Here is a 12,935-nt window from a genome sequence, read left to right as displayed (position 1 = left end):
CATGATTTTTTTCTCTGTCTGTTTAGACTTTTTGTTAAAAGATATGATAGATAAAGATAAATGTCTACATAAGATGTATGGGCTTCCAACTCAACACTAGTAGACAGTGAGTAGAGTGCCCCTTAGAGTTATATGTATATAGCGGGTATAGGTCCTAGTTAGGAATTCGATGTATTATTCGCGAATGATTCACGATTTTTTACGAACCGATCGTTCCCGAATAATACGCCCGAATAACTGCAACTTCGAACCATATATGCGTATAATTTGGGCTATCTGGATAATCCGCGACTAATTCGCGAATACGAATAATTCGACAGGTAGATTCGTCGGGTCAAGTCGAGTTGACTCGGCTGAGTCATCACTGATTCATCCGATTTAATGTTTTTTCTAAAACGTAGGTGGTGGGATTCAAAACCATGACCTGCAACATGCTTGTAAAGGCTCCAACCACTTGGCCAAGCGGAGGTTGCTGATAAATAAGTCGATATATACCATATATTAGTAATTAGGCTCATTTTAGATTATATGATCACTATATAATGGATCTAAAAGGTAGTTTATATTATTTTATATACGTCGAATTTGATATCCCGAATCCATATCTCTAAAACGAATTATACACGTATATATGCCGTTCTGAATTACTATCGAATCACGAACCGTTGACCGCATTTTTGAACGAATTCGACTTTTACGAATCCGAATAATACACTTGCATTTTCCATTCCGTACGTATTCCGAATCCCGAATTGCTAATTAGGGTAAGGGTTTTAGGCAATATGGAACTATAAGCCTAGTAGTTATAAGAAGTGACTAATAGTTCTAAAAGTCAACTCGATCAACTATTTGCCTGACCACTTCAGCTGGTGGGATGGACACATCTATCATGCCGCATCTTCATTATTACACATTACCTATTTTGTCTAGGACGTATATAAAAATTAGAAGTTTGAATGAGTAGTACATAAACAATGTGGCTGATTATTAAAATACATTATTCCCTTTAAATATGATAATCTAAGTTTTGTTGATATCCTAGTTAGCAATTCGGGATACGGGTAATAGTTCGGGACGGTATACATACGAGAATTATATGGATTCAGATAGGTCGAATTCGGTCAAAAATCCGGTCAACGGTTCGTTGATCGGACAGTAGTTCGGAAAGGCATACGTACGTGCATATTCGTTTTATAAATGTGAGTTCGCCACTTAAAATTCGGCACTTAAAATTCGGCTTACATATATGATAAATTGATAAGTATTATGACCTTATTACGAGACTAATTTTATTTGTATATGATTTATAAGATGGAAAAAAACATTTTAGCGTGATTACTTAACAAGAGTAAACAATTTAATCGCATAAATGTATTGTAAAACGAGTTTATAGACTTTTAAACAAAAATCAACACATAAAACACTGGTTAAACAACTACCAATAGAAATTTTTTACTGAATAATTGTATTTAAATATAAAGTATATACAAAATAAAATAAAAACCAATCAACAGAACTCTGGTCAAAGAGTTACCTATGGGAGTTCTAGTTCGGAATCATTCGGATTAGGTCAGTTCGGATACGTTCGCGAATCATTCGTGAGGTCCATATAATCCGCGAACTAGGTTAGAGTTCAAATAGTTCGGAAGTATCATTCAGATTCGGTCAGTTTAGATACGTTCGTGAATTATTCGGGAATGATTCGGAGAATTACTAACTAGGGTTGATACTGATTACGGATTAAAACCCCATCTTTTTTTAATCACAATAATAATGACAAAAAATCCAAGTTTAGATATACGAACATCAGCAAGAATCTATTAGTTTTGTTTTTGTTCTTCTCTTCTTTTCTGTAAGCAATTAAGCCTGTTACATTGTCAATAAATATGATAGATAAGGAAAGAACCTTACTAGTTTGAAGAACCCGAATATTACACTTACGAAAAGCTGCTTTATATAAGATGCCGTCAAGGGTTTGTTTTAAGAACATGAGGGTGATGAAACATGGCTGGTATGTAAATCATATACAACCACACAAAAAGAAATATATCGTTTTCGTTTCTGAAAAACAATTGCTATCACTTTTTCAATTTGACGTATTTTTAGGCTAAAATGAAAAAGAAACCTCATAAAAAAAAGGCCTGATAAGCGAATCTAGAAGCACCACTTATAAATGAAGGTGTTGGAAGACAGAATAGTGGTTACCATATATATATGGGGGTAACAAAAGAGGAGAAGAGGATCTAGTTATGGAAGGCCAGCCTCTTAAAACATCATCAAAAGAGGAAGCCAAAAAAGTAGTGATGAGATTCTACTAAATAACATAGAAATGAGCATGACTAAATGGAGTCTGATACTAATTCCTCATTATTTTCACATGATCCCTGACCGTAGACTCTTAACCAGATCCTTCAGTGTCATACTATATTCATCATTCATCTGCAAGAAATAAGATTGGGTTTTAATATGGTCTAGTCATGAACAATATGAACACAACATACATATTAAGCTATCTAAAAATTAAATCAATCACCTGTGCCGTTACTGTTATAGCAAGAGATGAATCATCAAACGGGATGGCATTTGAACTGATAATAGAAAGATGAAGTTTCTCAATCTGTGTAAGTATTTTAGTAAGAACTCCTTCGCGTTTTTTGCAGTGAATTCTTATCAAAACATTCTTGTCTGAAACTCTTGCTTCGATCTCAGGTAGTGGTTCATCATAGGTGGATTCAGCATCGGAGTTTTCGTTTGAGGAAGATGAGTCATTATCATCAGCGCAAACTTTAGTTTTCTTCACAAAGACTACTGACTCTACCGTTTCAAGTGTTTTCACCTTTTCTTGAAGCTGTTTCAAGTATTTTATAGCATCTTCAAGAACTGAAAATTTGTCCATCTGCGAGATAAGACATACATTACTTGTTGGATTAACTTCAACATAGAAGTCACTAACAAATTGATTAGGACAATATTAGGAAATTGATGTAATCCTAAGGGAATTAGAAGTCATCTAATTCTAAGAAAAGGAAAGACATGTAATAAGGTAATAGGACTAGGAAAAGGAATTCATAGTTCTATATATATATGATCACCAAAGTTGTGGTTGATCATATGAGTAAGATTAGAACTTGTGTTTAGTTTTGAGAGATTTTCTAAACATCAATAAAGAGAGTTGTCTTTATATAAGCTAAGTTTCATCTTGCAGTTGCCATTATTACTAACAATGTTAAAGTAAAAGTAGTTCACATGATCATGCGAGCATGACTGCCTGCCTATATTATCAGGCAGGCATTTGTCGATCCAATAACACGATCACAACAATAATCTAGCCTGCTCGTATTTACTCATCAACACTAAACCATCATCTATGCTCCCTTAAGATTAATAATTTTACTCAAATCATTTTATTTTTCTTTTGAGTGATAAAGAATTTGGGATGATAAGTTTTGAACTTAAGTCAATGGTATCAACATCCGAAGAAATCATATTGTATATGGTTCAAATTCAGGAAAGAAAAATTTAATGAGTGTGCTGCAAAGCTAGAGTACCTTTTTTAGGCCTGGAACTACGGAAGACAACGCTATAAACCGCTGGTTAAGCTTGTGTCTTCTCTTCCTCTCCACCACTACATGATTCATGTAAGAAACATCAGATGCGAACACCGTGTTTTTGTTTCTAGGAGAAACCATCTTTGGTTTAGGGTTCACATTATCAACTACGTTTCCACAGAATTGCGATGCTAGGAGAGTATGATCCGTCAGCGAGTTATGACCATTTCTACTGAAAGAAATAATAAAGTTGGATGGAGAACAAGCCTCAGGCGGAGTTGCTATGTGCTGATTACTGTGATCGGTGCCAGTAACGATCATATATGAACTCCAACTATCAGTAGTTTTGAGTTGCTTTGCAGGCCTCTGCCCGGTAGTAGTAGATTCCATGTAAGCGGCCGGGTAAGACGAAAAGCTTTGGTTGTAGGAGAAAGATAGTCCAGTGATATCGTCTCCAGGGGCAACGAACTCACTAACGGTACCCACATCCATACCTGAATATTGGTTCAATTTTTGATCCTCCATTGTCTACAAAAAAAATAAAATAATACAGTAGTAGATCTTAGAAATTAAAATTTGAAAGAGTGAGCCAAATGAATTAAGGGAAATAAATAATAAATACCATGTCGTATAAGCATTGGATAGACGAATCTTCCATCGGAACTTGCAGAACCAAGTTGACCAGCTATAGATTGGGTTAGATCCTCTGTTTCAAAAGGATAGTTCTCTATTTCATTTTGGTTTGTTTCAAAATTATGTCCAGTTTCTATTTATAATCATATTTTTCCAATGAACTCTCTAATATACCATTAAGTTTTTATATTTATAAAATCTTTTTTAATGGGATCAATCTAAAATATTAATGAAATTTGTGTGACTAAGGAAAAAATATATCCTTCATTCCTTTTTGTATTTCCTACTTACAATCCCATAACAATTTTTGGCAGTTTTTATTACTAACAGTTTTATTGAAATAAATTAGGCAAGTAATTAAGGGTAGGCATGTAAACTACTATGGTCTCCTTAATATCTTGACAAAGTCAAAGGGGACTGTCTTTTTGAAACAGAAGGAGTATTTTTTTTTCTCTCTCTAAATGAGACCACATATTCTTTTTGGGAAACAAAACAAAAAAATATCAAGAATTGATTTTAGTTCCCTCCGAGTTGATTTTAGTTCCCTCCCTATGAGAAAAAAAAGGCGCTAAGATAGGGTTTTGACAGGCGAAACTTACCAGAAATCAGTAAGTTCTTCTTCTTTTTTTCTGAAAGCACTCATGAATCTCCATCCGAAGATGAAAAAAAAATTATGATAAGATTTATGTTCAAGGTTGCATTTCAAAAAGAAGTGAGTGAATTTGAGCGTAGCTGTCATAAATTTGAGTTTCGAAGGATTGTTTGCAAGTATGCAGTAATTGCATTACATCATAACGATATATTCTTGCTCCTAGAAAAATACCTTCTAAAGAAATGGAGAAAAGATGTGGAACGAATACACACAAACATACAAGTTAGCTTTGATGCTTGGAAATTGACTCCTAAGCAAAAGCGATACAACGAGTTATGCAATTCCTTTACCGAGCTTGCAGATGCGGCATCTTCAAGTGATGTTAGGAGTATTGTTATCAAGAACCGGATAAAAGAACGATTGAAGGCCGATTCTAATGAAGAGGCTACAGATGAAGGAGTAGAAACTACTAAATCTCCACTAATTGAAAAGGAAAAGGAAAATAAAATGTACATGTAAACATCAAATTGCTACTAGAACATTTAGTTTTCGTTTTATATTCAAATTCATAACTGACATACAATGTATCTCTAATATTTACTTCCTATAGATAAACACTCAAAATCCTGTTCAGCAAAGTGTAGTTAATATGCTTGAATCATCACAAGTTAATCAGTCGACAACAAGCCTTACTTATGATCAATACCTCCTAAGTTTTGGTAAGAATCCAAGAATTGTCGACTTGGTTGATTTTTTTTCTCTTTGGCTGATGTGGGCGTGTTGATATTAACATTTATGTATGTATGTTGTATGTCCAACAATTTTCTCCAAGTCATCTCCAAGGACTTGGTGCCGCAGTGAATGCTGCACCTGCATATGGGAAAACTCATCAAGGTGAACCAAGCATCTACTCTGCAAGTTCTATTTATGAGATAATTCAGCAGCGAGAAACAAGTAACCAATTTCTTAATATGGCACCTGTAATAACCGATATGCGAGCATGACACCTCTATTTGGGTATGGAGGACAAGGGTATGAAGTGCAACCACCTAGCTTTGGGGGAGGTTAATATCCAAAGAAGAATTGAAGTTATAAGTTCTGACATGCTCGCAACACTGAGATTCTATTTTGTGTACAGTACTGGTTTTTCCAGGAAAATGTAGAAACTTATCTGCACATTGACACACTTTTTTGGTTGCCTAATTGGGTTCAGCGGCAGTTGGCTGGTTTTGTCCATCTAGGATATGCAGGAAAAATATACAATTTCTCTGCATACAATTTTTTTCCCTATATTACTGTTGTAGTAGTTATTTTTTGAAACATTGCTCGATAATATGGTTATTTTTGAAGCACTTATTTTCTTTACTGTTCTGCCTATATGCCCATGATTGTGCACAAACAGAAAACACGATATTAACCAAAGACAACAGTTTTGCAAATCTCTGCACTTGAATAGAAGAATTGAAGTAAAGTTTAGAACTGAAAATTACATTAGTCAAGATTCTTGATTGCTAGTAATAGACATATTTCTAGGCAAAAAAAAAAAAAAGACTACTTAAGTTACACATCTTCCTCAGAGCATATTTCTAACATCTTTCTTATGAAATGTAATCTTTTTATTTTCATCTGCTTGAACCACTAATACATTGACGCTTTTGTTGGTTCCAATCCCTGTTTTCTGAGTTTGTAAGAGCTTATTTTTAGCTGCGATGTCATGCTTGACCTTATCAAATTCCACTCCAGTCTTCACTTCAGCTTTAGGACATTCAGTTCCATTAAATATATGCACATCTGTGTCTGTGTCATGTCCCAATGGGGTTATCCATTATGGTTAAGGGCAGCCATTACGGGCTAGGTTATAGTATAGGGTGATGGGTGCTATTAGTAGTAGTAGTAGTAGTTATCGTCTCGTGTGTGTGTCTCGTTCTGTGCAGGAGGTTTGTGAGAGTTGTATCTGGGGATATAATGGAAGCCTTGTTGTATTGAAAATAAGGAAGTAATGAAATTAAATTATGTTCTTCTCTCCAAAATATCGTATGTTCTCTCTTCCCCCTCCCTAATTCGTCTAATTCTCCTTATAACCCTCTAATTCCTTCCCCAATTCTTCAATTATCTCTATCCTTAGAGATTTATCCTATTTCTGAGCACCAATTGTAGTGTAGATCACTACAAGTGGTATCAGAGCAGTCGATTCTCGGACTGCTACCATGGCTGCTGCAACAAATAAAGTTTCACAAGTAAAAGCATAAATTTCAGTAAAACAAGATTGTCTTTACAAGTTACTGATGGAAAATCACAACTGGTCTTCACCGAGTTTAATAATGTTTTTAGTGAAGATTTTTCTGATTTATTCTTTGCTATACGGGAAAGGTATCATAACATATTAACACAAAGTTTCGACGATGAGATCGGTGGCGTAGCTGTTGATTCGCAAGTAGAAACTGATGTTGAGAAATTGGAGTCTAGGACTAAAGATAGCTATGGTTTATTTGGATTTGGAGTTTTAGATTCTACTGCAACAACAAATTGGTCTTACAGATCTGGTGAATCGGAGTTGAAGATGACCGATAATGAAATTGACGTATAATTGAAATCAATTTCACTTGACTCAGGTGATTTAAGTTCAGTAAGAGAATCAATTCAAAATTCTTCAACTCCAAGTGCAACAGATGAAGGTAAATTCCATTCGATACCCATAGTTGAATTTTCTTATGTCAATGGATCTAGTGATGTTAATGAGATTCAGAAATACAAGGAGTATACAATGTTTCTGGAATACCAAGAAGGTAAACCATTCAATTTTGGTAATGAATCTTGTGATGACGGTGATGGTTTTCAAGATATAAGGGTTATAAATGATGAGGTCAAGGATTTCAGCTCGTTGAATGAGTTTAATGGAAATGTTTATACTCCTCTATCGATGGAGGAAAGTAAAATTCGATTTAAACTTAAAAGTGATTTCTCTATTTTTGATGGAGCTACATATTCAATTGAGGATTATAAGAGAAAGTCAGTGTTCCTGGATTATCAAAAGGATTTACATACCGGTTTCAATGTTTTTGCTAAATTCTTACCTAGTAACTGTTCTGATGTTATCAAAGATCTACTTCTTCAACCTGTAACTTGAGGTACCTCTATATGTGTTACATTGTCTGGTTTCAATTTCACTAATATGTTGTTTGATCGGGGAAAAATGTTTGAAACTTGGTTTTGTAATTCCTTGTCGGAAGGTTTAGATGGCTATTCTTCAAATATATGTCAGAATCATGCTTATACAAGAGTTGTCGGATTTTGGTTGGTTCTTATGTGTGCTAGTAGGGAAGAATGCTCTTATTGTGTCCTTATTTTTGCTGGAAAAGTAATTGATAGAGGAAAATGGGTTGAGTTGAGTTGGAATGATCCTTATTATACAAAGAGTAATCTTAGGTATAGATTGGTATTATTGTCTTCTTATTCAGGTGTGCTTGTATCTGTTGAAAAGGGTGACAATGAATTTGGTTGGCAATTGTTCTTGAAATTGTCACAAGTGGATAGTATCACCAGTTACTTTGGGTACTGTTTGTACCCAAAATTACTTGTAGACACTAAAGACGATGATTTGATAATGATGATATGAAATTAGGGCTAAAACCATGAAGATAAAACAAAGAAACAAAGATTTAACGTGGTTCGGCAAGTGTTGCCTACATCCACAGAGGTTTCCCCTAGGGAGTATTTTTATTGATGATCATAATACAATTAGGAATGGTTAGCTAAACTAGGATTCCATATCTTTTGAGTTGGATTTTGGCCTTTATTTATAGGCAAAAAACCCTAATGTGGTTCCATAATAACCCTAGATTTGTAGTTATCCAAAATAACCACCTGGATTTGTACTTATCCTTCGATATTTATGTCTATCCTTGAAAATCCATGTCTATCTTGAAAGATTCTTGTATATCTTCACATGATTTGAGTTTATCTTGAAATATCCTTGTATATCTTCACAAGATTTGTGTCTATCTTAAAAGACTTCCAAAAATAAGTCATGTGGGTTTCCACAATAAACCCACCAATTTCCACAATAAACCATTTTGGCTTCCATAATAAGCCATGTGGGTTTCTATAATAAACCCACCGATTTCCATAATAAACCGTATTTGGGATCCTATAATAATCCTTGTTGTGGGTTTCCATAATAAACCCACCCATTTCCATAATGAACCGTATTTTGGCCTCCATAATAAGCCGTGTGCAATACACACGTACACTATTTGAATAGGGTACAAACAGGTACCTATTAAAATTTTGGTTTGCGAATTATATTGTGATCTTAAGTGTTGAAAAGGCTGGTGGTGGTGATTATAGGAGGCTACCTGACAAAACGCAGCGACACTCTGATGTTCTCTGGATGACTAAATTGATTCTTATATTGTTTCATAATTTTGGGTATCAATCAGAATCTTGTTCAATCCATTAACTTATTTTTTTGTTTCTTAATGATTCCGAAGTTACTAAATATAACGAGATGATTGGTTCAATTTTACTGGATGATTACCATGGGAAATTTGTTTATGGACCAGTTTTGAAACATGGGTACTATTCAGAATTGCTGGGGGAACCGATTATTTTGATAACTGTCTTGGTGTTCATCTTTGATAAAGTTGATACTATTGGTAACAACACTAACTTGTTGGTTCAATTGGCCACTGGAGGTAGATTTTCGGCTAGAATAATGGATACTGATAAGGCTTCACAATTGGGTGATCACATGGCTGAGACGTGGAAAGAAGCAATTTTACTTTTGCAGTTGAGGTGCAGGTTGTCATATGGGATTGCAAACCTACCTATGAGTTCAGTGGTTACGCTCCAGATTCCATGGGAGACTTTTAATTCAAGTTCCCTTCATTCGAGATTCTGACTATCATTTTTCATGGGTTCTTAGAATTGCGGCATTGGGTTTTATTTGATCACATGTTTTTGTTGGGCAGGAATCGTGGAGTTTGGATTAGCCGATTCTTTAGAGCTCATTATACATCAGGTTGGAGAATATACTTCCAGGTGCTTTCAGTTCTTAATCCAGATGGTACAAAAAATGGTTCTAGTAAGTTGCTTGATGAATTTTCGCGGCAAGGTAATATTCTCCGGGCAATCCCGATTATTCTCATGACAAGGGAAACTGATTATGACACTTCACAGAGACTGAGTGCACAACTGCTGGTGGATGATTGCAGCTCTCCTGTACATATAGCAGTGGCCTGGATGGTATTCATGAAGGTAGAAAAACTCCCAAAAGGCAATGTTATACTTCTAGTATGGACGTTGATCACTCTTCAAAAGTATAATCTATTGGTTTTCTCATCTGAGTTTGGTTTCATCTTGCTCCCTTTGGGTTTATGGAGGATTGGCTATGTTCATATGTTCATGGAGTTACTAAGTTCACCTACACCTGTAAATTGTGATAGTGGTCGTTGGAGTGTCAGCTGCGATGAGCATCACCCGTTACAGCCTCAGAATGATGTTTCTGCAAAGATAGAAGCACAGGGAAATAGATTTATAAGCTATTGTGGCTGTGAGGTTTCCAAGCTGAAGTTCAAAAATTTCCAGCATTATCTGCTCGTGTTGCTAGTTCCTAAAAAATTTAAACTGCGAATGGTAGTGCATAACAGGTCCATAGGAACTAATGAAGTTTTGTGGTCTTGTACCTGGTGTAGACAGATTGGGACTGAAGATTCTATTACTCCCATCATCGTCACTACTGGAAACTGAAATGTCAGGTCTTGCAAAGGATGAATGTCATGCCACAACAAGTAGCGGAAAAGTCCATCTCTTGTGTACCCAGAGGTCAACGGAAATAAGGATGGACAGTGAGAGTTACGTACATTCTTACCAAGTCGGGATTCCTGAAGCTACTGAAGTTTCTTAACTTTGGAGAAATAAGCACAAGAAGAAGTACCCCAGTTGTTAGCGTTGCATTAAGAATTATGTACAAGTATGGAGCACGTGGATCACATGATGGAGACCCATGGTATGTGGGCTTTGAGTTGAAGCTTATTGAGGTTATGTTCACATATGCTGTTGTATTCTAGAAACAGCTGCAGCAATTGTTCCTTCTGTCAGCCGAGCTTACCTACACCCGAGGTCATTTCACATTTTACATCCTTGAGGACAAGGATGATTTGAAGAAGCGGGTATTTGTCATGTGCCAATGGGGTTATCCATTATGGTTAAGGGCAGCCATTGCGGGCTAGGTTATAGGATAGGGTGATGGGTGCTATTAGTAGTAGTATTAGTTACTGTCTCGTGTGTGTGGCTTGTTCTGTGCACGAGGTTTGTGAGAGTTGTATCTGGGGATATAATGGTAGCCTTGTTGTACTAAAAGGAAGGGAGTAATGAAATGAAATTATGTTCTTCTCTCCAAAATATCGTCTAATTCCTTCGCCGATTCTTCAATTATCTATATCTTTAGAGATTATCTTGTTTATGAGCACCAATTGTAGTATACATCACTATAATTTGCCCATTACAATTACAAACTAGAAAATGATCATTTGGACATATGGTCGCGCAAACTCATAAACACAGGAAAATTTGGTATAAAATGATCATTTAAACATCAATGGCTAATGCATAAATTCTAAATCAAGATGATTAGCAAGGTGTTAAAATTTAAATTAATAATAAGAAAAGCAGTTGATCATAGGAAACCCAACTGCCAAAGCAGCTTTCCTAACCTCCCTCCCGCCACAACAAACATTTTTGATGGCCTATCAACACTCGCATTTAGAGGATAAATAATAGATAGATCATACTGAAACACAAATCTACACTGACTGAATTGGATTTAAAGATGGGGATTTTAATAAAGTGCCACACTTCCAATATGCAGTTTCTGAAAATGCCACCGTTTTTTTCAAAGTTTATTAAATGCCATACTCTTGACTTTTTTCATCCCGTTTTTTTGAGATAACGGTTAACGGCTGTTAGTCTCTGTTAGTGCATTCGTGGCATTAAATAACCCGTATAAAATTACATAGAAGCCCCTGAATCAGTTAACAGGGATTGAGTTAATCAGTTAACTGGGATTGAGTTAACCGGCTATAGAGTAGTGAGTTAACTCGCGACTCGGTGCACGTGAGAACCAACCACTTGGTACCCTTCTCTGCATCACTAGCCACTGCATCATTGCTTCAAGCTCACTCCATAGCAGCACCTCAGTTTCAGCTGCATCACTACTACAAGCCTACAAACAGCTCATTAGACTCTGTCTTCAATCCACCACCAGTCACTCTTCACCAGCATCACTTCAATTCCATCTGACCAGCTGCAACAAACCCCAATTCCAACAGCAGCAACCTGTAGCTTATTCTCCTCTTGCATTAGCTTTCTTTGCATCAACAACCAACATCAGCTGCCACCTCCTGCAATCTTGAACTCAAGGAGCAACAACATTTCACCAGCTTTCTTCCCTTGCTTCGCCAGTAGTCGCCAAACCCTTCAGCTTACAGCTCACAGCATCAGAATGGCAGAAGCAGCAGCAACATTGTCTCCCAAATGCAGTATCAACTTGTACCACCTGCACTATTTCAGTCTCAAGCCTTCCATTAACTTCCATCATCTGCAACATGCTCTTCTTGAATTCCAGATTCATCTCCTCAGCAACACAAACAAAACCCCAATCCGAGACAAACCCATTTGAATAGCAGACAACACAAGCCAAGACCAACACTCCATTGCAGTACTGTTGCATCCATTCTACCAACATCACCACACAAACTCAGCTCGAAACCATTCACCAGTTCATACCAACAGCATCAATTCACCCAGCCAACAATTCATAAACCCATTAGCTCATTCAAATCCCTATAATTCCTAACACATGCATCTAACGGTTCCTGCTGCTCAATAAGACAACCACCCTTCACCAGCACATACTCCATTCCTCTTCCATGTATAGCAAAATCTTCATCTGAGTTCATCATTCTCTCTTGTTTCAGTTCAATCCCAAGCCAAAACCCATTATTTCTCATCCTCCATCCATCCAATTTTCACTCAGTTCGAACCCTTGAGCTTCACATAACCTAATTCTGCCAATTCATCAACAGCAGACTCATCTTCTCCATATTCTCATCAAATTCAGATGCCAACTCAAGCTTTGCCGTGTTCTCACACATGATCTGTTG

The 12,935-nt window shown here is 36.3% G+C and overlaps 1 protein-coding gene across 1 annotated transcript; it reads right to left on the bottom strand.

Annotated features, from left to right (window-relative positions):
* Positions 1 to 944: 944 nt before the first annotated feature.
* On the bottom strand, positions 945 to 4,040 carry LOC113326349 (transcription factor bHLH18-like). Its single transcript, XM_026574095.1, has 4 exons — positions 3,549 to 4,040; positions 2,534 to 2,896; positions 2,390 to 2,439; positions 945 to 1,020 (listed from the first exon to the last, which is right to left on the bottom strand). Exons 1-4 carry the CDS (start codon positions 4,038 to 4,040, stop codon positions 945 to 947), a joined length of 981 nt encoding a protein of 326 aa, XP_026429880.1.
* Positions 4,041 to 12,935: the final 8,895 nt, after the last annotated feature.

Source organism: Papaver somniferum, unplaced genomic scaffold (assembly GCF_003573695.1).
Source record: "Papaver somniferum cultivar HN1 unplaced genomic scaffold, ASM357369v1 unplaced-scaffold_10, whole genome shotgun sequence".
Lineage (NCBI taxonomy): Eukaryota > Viridiplantae > Streptophyta > Magnoliopsida > Ranunculales > Papaveraceae > Papaver > Papaver somniferum.
This window is presented reverse-complemented; position numbering and strand designations above follow the sequence as displayed.

Bases quoted from the DNA above. Each gene is read 5' to 3' on its own strand.
- LOC113326349 (XM_026574095.1), bottom strand. From the start codon at position 4,040: ATGGATGTGGGTACCGTTAGTGAGTTCGTTGCCCCTGGAGACGATATC. The intron at 2,440-2,533 runs GTGATTGATTTA...TATTTCTTGCAG, and splicing joins CTATAACAGTAACGGCACAG to ATGAATGATGAATATAGTAT. The intron at 1,021-2,389 runs GTCAGGGATCAT...AACAAAACTTAG, and splicing joins GATCTGGTTAAGAGTCTACG to ATTATCATATTTAAAGGGAA.